General features: G+C 50.4%; 1 protein-coding gene across 7 annotated transcripts in view; it reads left to right on the top strand.

Moving 5' to 3' along the window:
• Positions 1–1,181: 1,181 nt before the first annotated feature.
• DIAPH1 (diaphanous related formin 1) overlaps positions 1,182–13,718 on the top strand; it is a 43,723-nt gene continuing 31,186 nt past the window's right edge. For 6 of the 7 annotated variants that reach the window (XM_086470786.1, XM_086470787.1, XM_086470784.1 and 3 more), the window contains exons 1-6: positions 1,182–1,215; positions 1,951–2,054; positions 2,529–2,645; positions 9,099–9,209; positions 11,429–11,517; positions 12,761–12,939. In XM_086470786.1, coding sequence (XP_086326912.1) covers positions 11,472–11,517; positions 12,761–12,939 — 225 coding nt within the window. In that variant the 5' untranslated portion in view covers positions 1,182–1,215; positions 1,951–2,054; positions 2,529–2,645; positions 9,099–9,209; positions 11,429–11,471. Of the gene's footprint in view, positions 1,216–1,950; positions 2,055–2,528; positions 2,646–5,884; positions 5,982–9,098; positions 9,210–11,428; positions 11,518–12,760; positions 12,940–13,718 lie in introns of those variants that run through there. The other variant, XM_086470782.1, reaches the window with a different exon arrangement.

The following is a 13,718-nucleotide window of genomic DNA, read 5'->3' as shown; positions in this document are numbered from 1 at the left end:
AACCTGTGGAAAAATGAGAAAGGTAGAAAAGAAAAAAGTTACCTAATTTGGGAGGTGAGTGCCAGAAGGAGACACCGACTTGACCAGATCTGGTGATGTGTTCACTGGCGATGGCCTGTTCCCGTCAGGCTGTGCACAACAACCGCCGGCCCCAGGCTTCAGCTGTGCGGGGAGGAGGTAAAGCTTGGCCAGAAGCGAGCTACAGCTCCTGTCACTGCAGCGTGAAGCAGGCAGGCAGGCAGCGTTACTCCCGCTGGGTCCCCAGAGAAATAAGGGGTAGGGTTAGACCAGGTGCAGAGGGGGATGGCAGCACAGGTTCTGTATGAGGACTGGCTCGATGGATGAGGATTTGTAGCTGAGGAGACAGAACCGAGCTGGGAAGGGATTTGTAAAATGTGTAAAACCCCAAGTGTCAGGCAGGGTTTCTCCAAATATTTAAAGGAGCATCAAACGAAACTCCCAAGTGGCCAGCTCAAAAGGAGGTGGCTTTGCACGCACCTAGTTGAGCCGTGCGAGCTTTTGTCACCAGGCAGTGTGAAACTGGGTTCAAAAAGGGACTGGGGGGAGGTGTCAGCCTTACCTTGCAACCCCCCCAGACAACTCTTCCCCCCAGCACTGTCCAGGCTTTCTTTTTTCAGAGTGCCCCTCTCTCCTGCGTTTTGAAACGGGGCTGGAAATTCGGCGTATTGTCTTACCTGGGTTTCTAAAGGTGGGTTTGTTTCAGGGTTTGGGGTTTTATTTTTTTTTTCTTGGAAATAGCTGGGGAAACAAGTTCAGGCTGTAAAGATTGATTTATTTTCCCTTATAGTTGCATTTTTGCGCTGCAGCAGAGCTGCCAAAAATAAGAAAGCGTGCACCGCGCTTGCTCTCCCATATTCGCAGGGCTACTGGAGCTGTGCTAGACCAGCGTTTAGCCCTGGCATCGCCCAGGCACGGACACCTACTGCTGGGGTAAGACCAGGGTGAGCCTGGCACCCCCAGCAGGAGCTCGGTACCCCAGGTAAGGTGGCAAACCTGCACCTCCCCATCCCCGGCTGGTTCAGGTAGATACCGGCTGGGCTGGTAACGACTGAAACTACACGGGGCCTGATTTAATTACCTGTAGGAAGCGTTCGAGAGCGCGCTCTTGCACCCCTCCGTCCGGCATCGCGGTTTCTGGGGCGCAGGACTGCGCTGAGCTGCAGCGAGGGACGGGCAGCGGGGGCCGGGGCGAGGGTGAGAACGATTTTGGGTGCTAGGCTGTGGGTTTTCTCTTTCTTGCCGCCTTCCCTGGGCCTGCTGCACTAGGACAAGGAGGAATGGTTTCAAAGGGCAGCTCTAAGGAAGCAATCTTCTGCGAGGAGGGTGCGAGGCACGGGCCCAGGCTGCCCAGAGAGGTGGTAGCAGCCCCGTCCCCTCTCCGGGCCAGGCTGGAGGGGGCCCCGAGCCCCCTGACCGAGCTGCAGGTGTCGCTGCCGCCGAGGGGGGGTGGGTTCGACGACCTCGAAAGGTCCTTTCCCGCCCAAACCGCCCGAGGAGGCCCCTCGGCCCCCAGCCCGCCCCTCAACCCGCGGCCCTGCGGGCCCTGCCCTGGGGACGAGGCGGGAAGGTGGCGGCTCATGAATATTCATGTGCGGCGTGACGCGGCGTGCGCGGGCTGATGGCGGCGTGGGGGGGGGGGGGGGCGGCGGGCAGAGCCGGGCTTTGGGAGGAGCTGACGAAAAATGGGGGAGAGGGGGGGGTCTGCCTCTAAATTGTCGCTGATCGGTCTAAAAAACCCCTTCCTGCGCTGTTTTGGGGGTTCGTTGGGCTTCAGGGGGGGGCTTGGTGCGGGCACCCGGGGCTCGGCGAGCTGCGGCGCGGCTTTCCTTCCTGAAAAGAAAGAAAGAAAAAAAAAAAAAAGAAAGAAAGAAGAAAAAGTCCGTTTCCGTGCTGTGTTTTCATTCACACCCTTTAATTTTGCGTTTTCAGGAGACTCCAGAAATCCCGAGTTCAGCCTTCGGTGTTTAACGCCTCAGCCCGAGGCTCTGTGCGCGTCAAAAGCCGGAGCAGGAGAGTTTGCACCCGGCTGAGGGGTGGGTGAGAATCACAGGAGGGTTTGGGCTGGAAGGGACCTTAAAGCTCACCCAGTGCCACCCCCCTGCCCTGGGCAGGGACACCTCCCACCAGAGCAGGTCGCTCCCAGCCCCATCCAGCCTGGCCTTGAGCCCTGCCAGGGAGGGGGCAGCCACAGCTGCTCTGGGCAGCCTGGGCCAGCGCCTCACCGCCCTCACAGGGAAGGATTTCTTCCCAATATCTCACCTGAATCTCTCCTCTTCCGTCTGAAACCATCACCCCTCATCCCATCACCACCCTCCCTGATGAACAGTCCCTCCCCACGGTTCCTGTAGCCCCCTTTCAGCACTGGAAGGCCACTAGAAGGTCTCCCCAGAGCCTTCTCTTTTTCAGGCGAGTTCATAAAAGCCCAAAATTATGCTGGGAGAGTGTGGTGTGGGATGTGAATTTGCACTTGTGCTTTCTGATAATCAAACAATGCCGTTTATTTTCAGGTTTTGGTGGATGGGCGCCCGAGTGTGGGATCCGAAGTCTTTCAGGAGCTCCTCAGTCCTGGAAAGCGGAGAGGCGAAGCCTGGCTGGGTGGGGACCAAGCAGGGTCCTGATTACAGGTCTGTGGTTTCTTTGTGCGTCTCGCTGTCCCAGAGGCGTTGGGCTTTCGGGGTTAATGAGCCTGTTTTGGAGCTGCTGGTTTTTCCAGGCAGTGCTGGCTGTTAAAACTTCGTTCCCCCTAAGGAGGCAAAGGAACGTTAATGTCTTATCTCCTTCTTTAGCCTCTTGTTCAGCCTGTTAATTAGTGAGAACATCTCTACCTCTTGCAGGAGTTTTCTCTTTGCTGCTGCTATTATCATTATTATCCTCCCTCAAGGGTCCTGGCTCCCGAATTTGGGTGGTGTGTGCAGGATCGTGGGAGTGCAGTGGCCTTTGATTCTAGAGTGTGTGATTGATTGTAAAATCTCTCTCCCCATTGCTGATACGGTTGGGTTGGACAAGGGCGAACAGTTGCAATTTTCCTGGCAGCCCACAGCGATGAAGGATGCTGCGTGGCTTTTCCTCTCACTCAGAAGCCTTTGATGTGAGCCACGACTCCTGCCTTGGGGAGGATTTTTTTCTGTTTCTCCTCTCTACAGCCTAACCCAGGCTGGAAGTCAGGTTTCCTTATTTCCGAATTTCATTTTTTGGGATGTGGAAAACAAACTCAAGCTCTTCAAGCCAACGCACAGTCCTGTTAGGGGAGGTCGATGATGGGGGAAGGCACATTTTAAGTGTGTTTGGCCAATAGGTGTTAAAAATGCACCGTTCCCTATTGCAGACTCTCTGAGTAAGGTCTGTGCTGGGTGATGCTCTTCCCTTCCAGCCGCACAAGCAGAGGTGAGAGGGGCTGGGGTGCCTGGAGGGCTATGCAAGCCTCAAGGGGTGCAGTGATGCCAGGAGGGCTTTGGTCCCCTGGCATCATTCAGCCCCAGCAACCCTTCCTGGCCCTGGCATCACGCTTTGTCGTCCTTCTTCTTGTCTTTCTTGTCCCTTTTATTGAGCTTGGACTGAAGGGAGACCTTTCCTTCCTCTTTGGTGCCTCAGGGGTTCCTCTGGGGCATCTTGTGTTTGTTTAATTGTTTTTTATTTGCTGTGCTCTGTTTTAAAAGCTTGTTGTAGCTCTTTGGATTTCTGTCAATAAATGAGGTAGCATTTTATGGACTTAAAATAAAGGAAATCTCTAGGATTTCTACCCAGGAGTTAGATGTTCAACAGACTGTGCATGTACACAGTAGTCAGCCTTCAGCCTAGTGAAGCGTGTTGTGTATGTTTAACAGTAATGTAACTCAAATGCCTCTTAAATATACAAGCTCTGCCCTTGTTCCTGCTCTGCCTGGGGGATAATTCCCAGCAGGTCATAAACAGTATGCTCTGCTGTGCTTTACCAGTGTAAAAGAATAAATAACCAGAAATGCCTTCCCTAGTGCCTAAAGAGGGCAAGAACCTGCAGCAGCAAAGCCAGGGTGCTTCTGAGCAGCTCCAGAGCCATGGGTAACTGTGCTCGGGTCACCGAGCTGATCCCCTGGCTAGTCCGTGAGTCCCCACGCGTGCTCAGCATGACAAAAGTTTTTCTGGATGGAGGTGGATGAAGTCAGTGTCCCGTAGAAGCAGATGTTGTAACTGGCCACTAGAACCTTCTCTACAGAAATCAGAAATTGCCTTCGACCGGAGCTGTACGTCTTTGAATGCAGAGACGTGTTGATCCTGTCTTGATCTCGGGGCGGGCTAATGAGAGGCATCTGGGGCAGGGAAATTCATTTACCAGCCATCATCGGCCCTGGGGTTTGTGATCCTTGGTGGAGGCTGAACTGCTGAGGACAGTTTTGCTGGTATGGTGTTTCTAATTCTGCTCCTAGGTTTTCCCGTCAGTGGGTGCCATTTAGTTCATCTGTCTTTGTGGTGGCTTGCAGGTCTTTTCCGTTCCTAGCTCTGAGTACCTTTGTGGTTTGGGTTTTTTAATGGCACGGGGACTGCGTGTTCCTTTCTTTGGCACCTCTGCAGGAGCAATTTGCTTAGGACGGGGTTGTGAGGTGGATTGTGAACTGGTTGAAGGAAAGAAGTCAGGAGTTGTGGTCAATGGGACAGGGTCTGGTTGGAGGCCTGTATCTAGTGGGGTCAGTACTGGGACCAGTACTATTCACTATGTTCACCAATGACCTGGACGAAGGAACAGAGTGCACTGTCAGCAAGTTTGCTGATGACACAAAACTCGAAGGAGTGGCTGACACCCCAGCAAGCTGTGCTGCCATTCAGAGAGACCTGGTCAGGCTGGAGTTCTGGGCAGGGAGACATTTAATGAACTTCAACAAGGGCCAGTGTAGAGTCTTGCAGCTGGGAAAGAACAACCCCCTGCACCAGTACAGGTTGGGGACTGAGCTGTTGGAGAGCAGCGTAGGGGAAAGGGACCTGGGGGTCCTGGTGGGCAGCAGGATGACCATGAGCCAGCAATAGGCCCTCATGGCCGAGAAGGCCAGTGGCCTCCTGGGGTGTATTGGAAGGGATGTGGTCAGCAGGTCAAGAGAGGTTCTCCTCCCCCTTTACTCTGCCCTGGTGAGACCCCATCTGGAATAGTGTGTCCGGTTCTGGGCCCCTCAGTTCCAGAAGGATGGGGAACTACTGGAAAGAGTCCAGTGCAAAGCCACAAAGATGATGAAGGGGGTGGAACATCTCGCTTGTGGTGAAAGGCTGAGGGAGCTGGGTCTCCTGAGCTTGGAGGAGAGGAGACTGAGGGGTGATGTCATTAATGTTTATGAATACATAAAGGGAGAGTGTCAGGAGGATGGAGCTGGGCTCTTCTTGGTGATGTCCAATGATAGGATAAGGGGCAACGGGTGCAATCTGGAGCACAGGAGGTTCCACATGAACATAAGGAAAAACTGTTTCCCTGTGGGGGTGACAGAGCCCTGGCACAGGCTGCCCAGGGAGGGTGTGGAGTCTCCTTCTCTGGAGACATTCAAAACCTGCCTGGACACGTTCCTGTGTGACCTGCTCTGGGTGGTCCTGCTCTGGCAGGGGGGTTGGACTAGATGGTCTTTTGAGGTCCCTCCCAACCCTTAACACTCTGTGGTTCTACAATTTAGGGAAAAGAGAAAAATGAACTTGCTTCAGCGGGCTGAAAGCAGGTTTTCTGGTTTCTCTCTGAGTGGATTTTAGCTTTCTAATGAGACTAAAATCCGATGAGTGTTTGATAAGCTTAATAGAAGTTGTATTTGCACCTCACTTGTGTTATAGCTGATGTTGGACATGGTGCTCTGCTTACTGATCTTGCTCCCTCCGCGAGCGTGGGTGTTCAAGACCCGGTGTGCTTTTGACATAGCTGGAGATGACCCTGAGCCAGGAGAAGCAGGAGCCTCTGAGGGAGAAGGATGTGATGAGCCGTGTGAGATGGCGTGCTGTTTCCTGCATCCAGTGCCGTGAGTCTCCCTGACCTGTGCTGCTGCCTCTGCTCTGGGGTCACCGGGAGGAGACACTCCAGGCTCTGCAGCGGCCGCAACACAAAAACCCCCACCTGGCTTTTGTAGACAGATTTCAGAAGCTGCTTAAGTTAAACCAGGACCTAAAACAATAGTCCCTCGGATGAGTCAAAAGAAATGTACCTACTTAGGCAGTAAGTGTTAAACCACGCTGGCAGTAGCGTATCCCACCACATTCGGCTGCTTCCTGAAGCCTTGCAGGAAGCTTTCAGGGAAGTGGTTGGTCATGGGGTAATTAAGCCAAGCTTAAACTGTAATAGAGATTCAGCTGTCCCTTGTTTCACCATTTGGCCAACTTCCATAGCTTGGTCTTACAGGAACAGAGGGATCTATCGAGTTCTGCAGCCAGCAATGGCATCTTTACTTTTAATACAACTTCCTGAAAGTTCCGGAAAATGCTCTTTGTTATTCAGACTAGAGCTTTTGCTATGAAGAAAGCCATTCTGAATGTTTGGGTATCCCTTGGTATGTTGAAAAATGTCTCTTGGCAAGAGAGAAAATTAGTGAAACTCCAGTTTCAGAAATATGTAGCTTTTATCTGTTAAAAAAGAAAAATAGTAGTCGAATGACAGGCCCACTTGCACATGTTTAACTTGGGGTAAAGCCCTCTGCTATCTGCACGCAGATATCTTCTGCCCTAAACCTGAAAAAGTCTTGCCTGCTTTGAGATCCTTAAAAAAAAGATCCCCAGCCAAGGTTTTGAAGACGAGGGAGAGGAGAAAAAAAAACCAAAAGTGTCTTGGAGCAGGATTTCCAGTGAAATTTCCCAGGAACTTCTGAGGCTGGCCACTAATGTGGCCGTTTTCTCTCTGAAGTTCACTTGATGCTTTTTTTTACAGGCTCTCTGAGCAGTTTGCACTGAGAAGTTGCATTTGAGAGCTGAGTATTTCTGTCCCTGCTTTCCTGACCCTCTCCATTTGACTGTTCTCCTCTGCTCCCTCATTCCCCCGTCTCTCCTCCTCTGTCAGTGCAGTCGGAACAAGTTGCAGCTCAGCCCTTTCTTCCTACCCTCATGCCAGTGTCTGCTCTTGGTTTCCTCTTGCTCCTCCCACCACCCCAGCACTTGGGGTCTTTGCTTTTTCATGGCAGCTGATAACGTTTGCACATCTCTCCTGAAGTTCTTGGGGTTGAAATTACTGTCTGGAGATACCCTCATTTTTTTTTTTCTCCACAGGATTTCTGGGAAGTGCTAGGATTCGTGATACCAATGTGGTGCTCTGTTCATGGAAAAGCACTCTTTTTTTTTCTTTCCTTCCCACCATGTCTTTTTGTGGCATCTCAGCTACTTAAATCTGTGCTGAGCTCCGTGTTTGGGATGGAGCTGAGGGATTCCTGTGTGCAGGGGCAGGCGGTTCATAGCAATAGGAATACTGGCCGTATCATAGCTCAGTCTGGTGGCCTCCTGCATAAACAGCCTTTTCTCCTGTCTTTTCTCTGTCAGATGCAGTTAAGGTGAGATCTCTGTGTGGGTGCTAATGGCCTCATTCGAGAAGGAGTAGCTCTGGAGGGGAGAGGGGAGGTATCTGCTTCCATAGGCTTGTCAGCTGGCTGATTGTTTTCCTCACCGCTCCTATGGGATAGGGAGCAGACATGAGATCACCTGATGCCTGAAGGTTTTTGTGAATAACCATGCAAAAGCCTTGTCCAGTGCCTGGAGACAATCACCCCCGGCTTCTGCCATGTGATATCTGCCCGGACACCTCAGGGCAGTTGCTGGAACGGGCAGGGAAAATGATGGAGGAAGTTTCTTCCTCTTTAGTAAATCCTTACTATGCCCACACTGCTTCGTTTTGCTCTTTCTCCTGCTGTACGTTTTCTGGTGCCATCCCATCAATCATTTGCTTATCCTGGGATCTATCAAGTACTTTCCGTCTCCTTGTCCAGACCTGTGGGACCACATCTGCTCTGCCCTCTTTTTGTGGGTTGCTCTGCTCATCTCTGATTATCTCTCTTGGCTTATCTATGAGGGCTTAAGGCACTTCAGGGTTGTTTTTTTTTCTTCCTTGTCTTTCTATGTATCTGTGGGGGTTCTTTGTTTTGTTTTTGCACCGCTGTGCAGTGGAGACCTGTTTTCCCTTCCCTGGGAAGGAGATGGGGTTCTTCCTTGTCCCTGTACATGCCCTTCCCTGCTCTCCTTGGGTGAACCAAACATCTCTGCTTCCTCCCCAGTCTGTACATTCCTTCTGTGGCTCCTGGAGTCTTAAGCTTCCCTGAAAGCCTTTCTCTTGCCGGCAGGGTGAGGTTTGAGATGCCTCCCTCCCTTTCTTGTCGCTCGTCTGTCAGCAACAAGGGTAACACAAATGTTTGAGCAGGGCTTTGGAGCAAGTGTCTTCTCAGTTTTGTTCCTCTGAGGGTTCTTACTTGGGAGGCATGCCCATCTCGCTCTACGTTAGAACTGGCTTGGTCTTGGACCTTAATTCCAACTCTCTTTTCTCCTTAATTTGGAACCCAAGCACTGCTGGACACACAAGAGGGGATACTGGTCCTGGGGAGAGCTGTTGACCCGAAAGTCCTCTCCGTGATGAAGGATGCTGTGAAACTTCTGCCTGCCCTCTGTTTCCTGCCTCAGCCTGACACCCTGGGGTGGGGGGTGGAAATCCTGTCTCTCGCTGCTCTTGAGCTCTCCCCTGCTCATGGTGCCTCTGTGGAGCGTCTCTTCTGATGCTCGCTCTTCGCTTCCGCACGCGCGCTCTCCTGTCCTGCCTTGTGAGGGAGCTGCTCATCCTCTCTCCTGGTGGGAATGAGCAGGCTCTGGAAGCGTGGAGCAGGAATGGATGATGTGGAGCCATTCAAGCCTCTGCTGGATGGCCTGAAGATGGGTGCCTCGGAGGCGCTGAAGGTACTTAATTCCTCAGGTTTTGTGGACATGGCACTTGAAGTCTAGCGCAGGAGCTGGAGAGCCGGTAGTAGGATGGATTTGGCATGGATGGAATGCCTTTGACGTGGCCACTTTTCTGCTGCAGCTCTGTGTGTGGTCTTTGGCTTCCTTGTAAGTTGTGAACCGCTGGCTTCCAGTTTTCTGCCTTGATTTTTTTGTTTGTTTCACTGTTTTTTTAGGTGTCCTGTGTGCAGCTGATCAATGCCATGATCAACCCTTCTCGTGAGCTGGACTTCAGAGTTGACATCGGTAGGGAGCTGATGCGTCTGGGATTGCAACACCTCCTTAAGGTGAGGAGCAGCTCGCTTCCCTGCTTGATCTGGAAGGTGGTGCAGGGCTGGCTTTAGCAAGGAGTGGGTGAGAGTAAAGAAGTGAGTCAAGACCCTGCTGTTGCTCTACTGACTCTGGAGCCCTCCTCACGGGCGAGAGACTCAACCGACACCTTTCCAGAAGCGGCCCCTGCACTCTTTCCTCTCAAAGATCAGTTCTGGTGTCATTCCTTGGGGCACTAAATCACCCCATCAGAAAACAGAATGGGAATTTTAGAGTCATTTTTTGACAGGACAGGGAGAGGCTTTAAGGAGGAGGTGACAGGAGTCTGCTTGCAGGCAAGTCTATGCCATTGTCTGGGACCTGCAGCCCAAGAGCTGAGGTGGGCTCCTTCTAAGGGCTTTGCTGATGGCATGTACGTCTAGTGCTGTTTGGCTTGGCCTGCAGGCAGTTTGCTGCTGTTCTTACTCCAAATTATTCTTAAAAACAGATGAACAAAATTGCTGGGATCTTTCTTGTGCCTTTGCCCATGAAGAGTAGATGAGAAAATTCCTAAATTCTGTTTTTCACAGCTATTTTGTCTCTCTTCTTTGTTAGAGTGGCATTGTTGGGGTTTTTTTTTTTATTTGTGAGGAAGACTTGTAAGACTTTGGGGGGGGAAAGAGAGAGAAAAGCAGTATACAGAGGATCCCAGGGAAATCCTCATACAAAAGGTGGTGCTCACCTAAAGGGTTATTGAAAGCTTAAAGTTCCTTGAGATTAGTTCAAAAATAAAAAAATAATAATAATTAAAAAAGGTTCAATAGTTTGCATCCCTTTCTTCTCTATATCTATGCATATACCCTCTCCATATGTCTGCCACTGTGCTTAAATACACCACAGATATAATCTGGGAGGTTTTTGTGTAGAACAAGCTGCTTTTAAATCTAGTTATTTATGTGCTTCCTTGCAAATGGTTGCAGAATTCGTGACTTTCTGTAGTCAGATGATTGTTGTGGGTTTTTTTTTTTATATTTGTGGTTTATGCTCTCCATTTTGAAAGAAGTTGACTTTCAGAAGAGGAAAGATACTGTGCCAAACCAAAACGGGACAAATTGTTAGATGGAAGAGAAGAAAATAAAGCAAATAAGTCCCACATGAAGTGAAGATGAAGGAAGGAATTTGTTGGAAGATCTAAGAATAACTGAGATAATTGCCTTCTTCATGAGGTCACTAGTGACTGCGGAGCTCTCTGGAAATTGTTTCCTGAGCTCATTCACGAGTTGTTCCTGGATGAACACCAACGAAGGCTGCTGCCAGCAGGAGGAGTGAGCCCGCTGCTGCCTGTGTGAGCAGAGAGGGAGCCTGTACTGCAGGGGCTGAGGAGAAAGGCTAGTTTAGAGGAGAAATGGCTGATAACCAGTGGTAGGGGAGCTGCTAGTCAAAAAGCTGAGGGTTGACTTGTATGGGCCGTGCTTGCTGTCAATCTCTTGATGCTCTATCAAAGATTGTGAGAAATAAAAGACCCCATGTTGTCGAAGAAGTAACCCTGTTATTTAAAAGAACTTACTGTAGGGTGTCAGACCAAATGTTTGATTACGTGGTGTGCCTGAATGTCCAGCCCTGTGTCCTGCCTGTGACCAAAAGCTGGTGCCTGGGGAAGCATGTGAGGGAAGGATCTCCAGCAGTTCCCACAGTGCTCTTCTGGCCTCCAAGCACACGTTCTTCAAGACTGTTTGAGTCAGGTGTGGTTTCAAGGAGTAACCCTGAGTAGATTCGTTTTCCATAAACCTGCCTGGTCCCCCCTTGAAGCTGTGTCATCTCTGAGCATCTGTAAGGTCCATGGCAAGGGAGCTACAGCTCTGCTGCCCCTAACACAAACAGCTTCTTCCTCTTCTTTGTTTGGAACCGAATTCCTCATCTTGCGGGGTGGCTCCAGTCTTGTTTCAATAGACGTTGAACAGCAGAATCCTCCCCATCCCTTCCGTACCTGTACAATTCATCGTGTTAAACCTCTGTTGTTCCTCCCATTCACTGTCTGTCTGTCTACCTGGAGAAGCCTTAGCTTGCTCGCTTGTCCTGCATGGAAATGCCTTTCCACGTTTTCCTTGTTCATGTTCTCTGAAATCTTGAAAAGTTAAAATTGGGCGTCTTTTTATAAACTCAACAACAAATACTTCATTGCGAGACCTTTCGTTATGTGAAAGCAACTGCTTGCAGGAATATTAATGCTTTGTTGCTTTGTTGTCTTCTGCTGCAGACCTCACTATTGTAAGCTGACTGATGAATGTGACTCCCAAACCATGGTGTACAAGAATGGAGCTGACACAAACCCGGAGCAGTGGGTAGGTAAGTCCTTTTGCTGATAGATGGCAGAAATCAGCCCCGTCAGATCATGGTCCTAGAGGAGACCCTGTTGCTTCATCCCTGTACTCACTGGAGCTGTTGGCCAACAGAACTTCTTGCTTTTTCTCTCCACATTTTTTCCTTGAGCTGAGCTGTCTCTTGGTGTTTGTTTTCAGCCCGTGGGATGGGTATCGAGGCCAATCTTCACTGCTTCATTTGAGACACGTCTCCCATTGCTTGGGGCAGAGCAATTCCACCCATATCAAATTCGGAACGCTGCTGGGTTTGGTCAGGGAGTGCTGTCAGGATTCAGTCATTTATATTGGTAGCAGCCTCCAGAAGAAACCATTATAGAATCACAGAATCATTTAGGTTGGAAAAGATCTTTGAGATCATCAAGTCCAACTGTTATCCTGTGGGGTCCTCCCTAAGAGAAGGGCATGTCCGTCTTCAGGCAGAGGTTCTGCAGTGGCAGATGGGATTTCTCCAGCAAGGGCAGAGCACAGCCCTGCGGTGAGTGATGTGGGTCATCGTGAGGCTTGTGGGATGTGTTGGAGAAGAAAAAGGAGGGTGTGCTTACAGCAGTGCTTTTCTTAATTGAATCTTCCTTCCTTCCTTTTGTTTTTACATAACTCTATTAATAAAACCAAGGTGGAGAAAATTGGAGTGATGGAACTGGAGACAAAGGTTGTTTGCTGATGTGGCTGGGTAACAGATAGGTTAGCAGGGATCAAACTAAAGCCCGTTCTACCTGATGCTGGACTAGAAGTGCTGCCACTCGCTCCTGCCTAATTGATCACCGCTGTACATGTTGTGCTTGGTCTTTCTGACAGAGCGTGTGCTTACATCTTAATTAAAAAAAAAAGAACAAAACAGGTTGCAGCTGTCACAGTGAGGGGAAAACAACGTTTGAGCTGGGGGCACGGGTCTCCCCTACCTGCAGACTGTGCCAGATCTGTGATGAATCCTTCCCAGCAAGAAAGGTGTCATTGCCTGTGTTTCAGGCTGAATGTGTGCCTTGGGAAACTTGGGGCCAACGCTGCGGGACTGGAGATGGGCCGTGAGGAGGTTTTTGCCTCTTGAATTAGGCAGAGGCATGAATCTTTGTCTCTGGTTGTGACTGGAGTACTGGTGGTCAAGATTTCGAGAGGTTTTTAGGAAAAGCAAGGAAGCCCCCACATCCCTATAAACACACATCACATACTCCTTGTACCTCCCTGCTTAGCCCTGTTTGTTGCCTCTGCAGCTGGACTCGGAACTGACTGCACAGAAGAGCTGCAGATGGAAATGAAGAAAACGAAAAGGAACTTTGAGGAGAAACTACTGGATGCATGTGGTGGGAAGGAGATGCTGGACATGGAGGAGCAGCAGATGACTGCAGAGAAGCAGGAGCTGGCAAGCAGAGTCTGCCATCCGAGTGAGGAGGTCCATCTCGGGCTGAGACACGGGCTGATGAGTTGGGGATGGGGTACAGCAGGCCAGAGACTGTTCTTCTCAAAGAGCTCTGTCCCTGTCTGGGGAGAGGTGATACTGGAAGGAGGAGAAGCAGTGATGAGAGGCTCCCCTGGTCAGAGATTTGGGAAGTGCCCTCAGGAAGCTCTGAGCCACTTCTGCCTACACAGATAGGGTGGGAGAAAGATGAAGAGGCTGAATGACGCTTGTACTGCTTCTGGCTGCTCCCAGCTTCCTTTTTCTCTTGCTGATATCCATAGGCCTGAGGCCAGCAGGATCAGTCCACAGATGACCACTTTAATTTCTACCTAGCCCAAAAGTGGCCTCTGGGTTGGCTTTTCTTGAGCTGATTCTTTTCCTGCTCTTCTGCTCTGCCAGCAGCCCTGGTATTTTGTTGCGCTCTAAAGAGGTTTCAGTCCTAGATTTAGCATTAGTAGGGTTGTCTGTCTTGAGTCGTTCCTCCTGTGCTTTGTCCAGCATTCCCCTCACACGCTTCTTTCAGCTCAGCATCACCCAGATCTGCCCTGGAGAGATCTGGCTTATGTGGGACTGACCCTGGAGTGTCTTGGCTTTTTCCTGGACATGCAGACCCCTCAAAAGCTGATATGCATGTTCTCAGAGATGCTTTTTTGTATGAACAAAAGTGTGGGGCAGGAAAAAGCAGAAATTTTGTGATTGTGTTTTTCAGAATGCCCAGTGTTAGCTGGAGTCCTCAGTTCCAAGCAGTGTCCTGGTGCTGCACCGAGTGCCGT

This window comes from Leptosomus discolor, chromosome 10 (assembly GCF_034619465.1).
Source record: "Leptosomus discolor isolate bLepDis1 chromosome 10, bLepDis1.hap2, whole genome shotgun sequence".
Lineage (NCBI taxonomy): Eukaryota > Metazoa > Chordata > Aves > Leptosomiformes > Leptosomidae > Leptosomus > Leptosomus discolor.
Note: the sequence above shows the minus strand (reverse complement) of the source record. Positions and strands in the feature narration are given on the sequence as shown.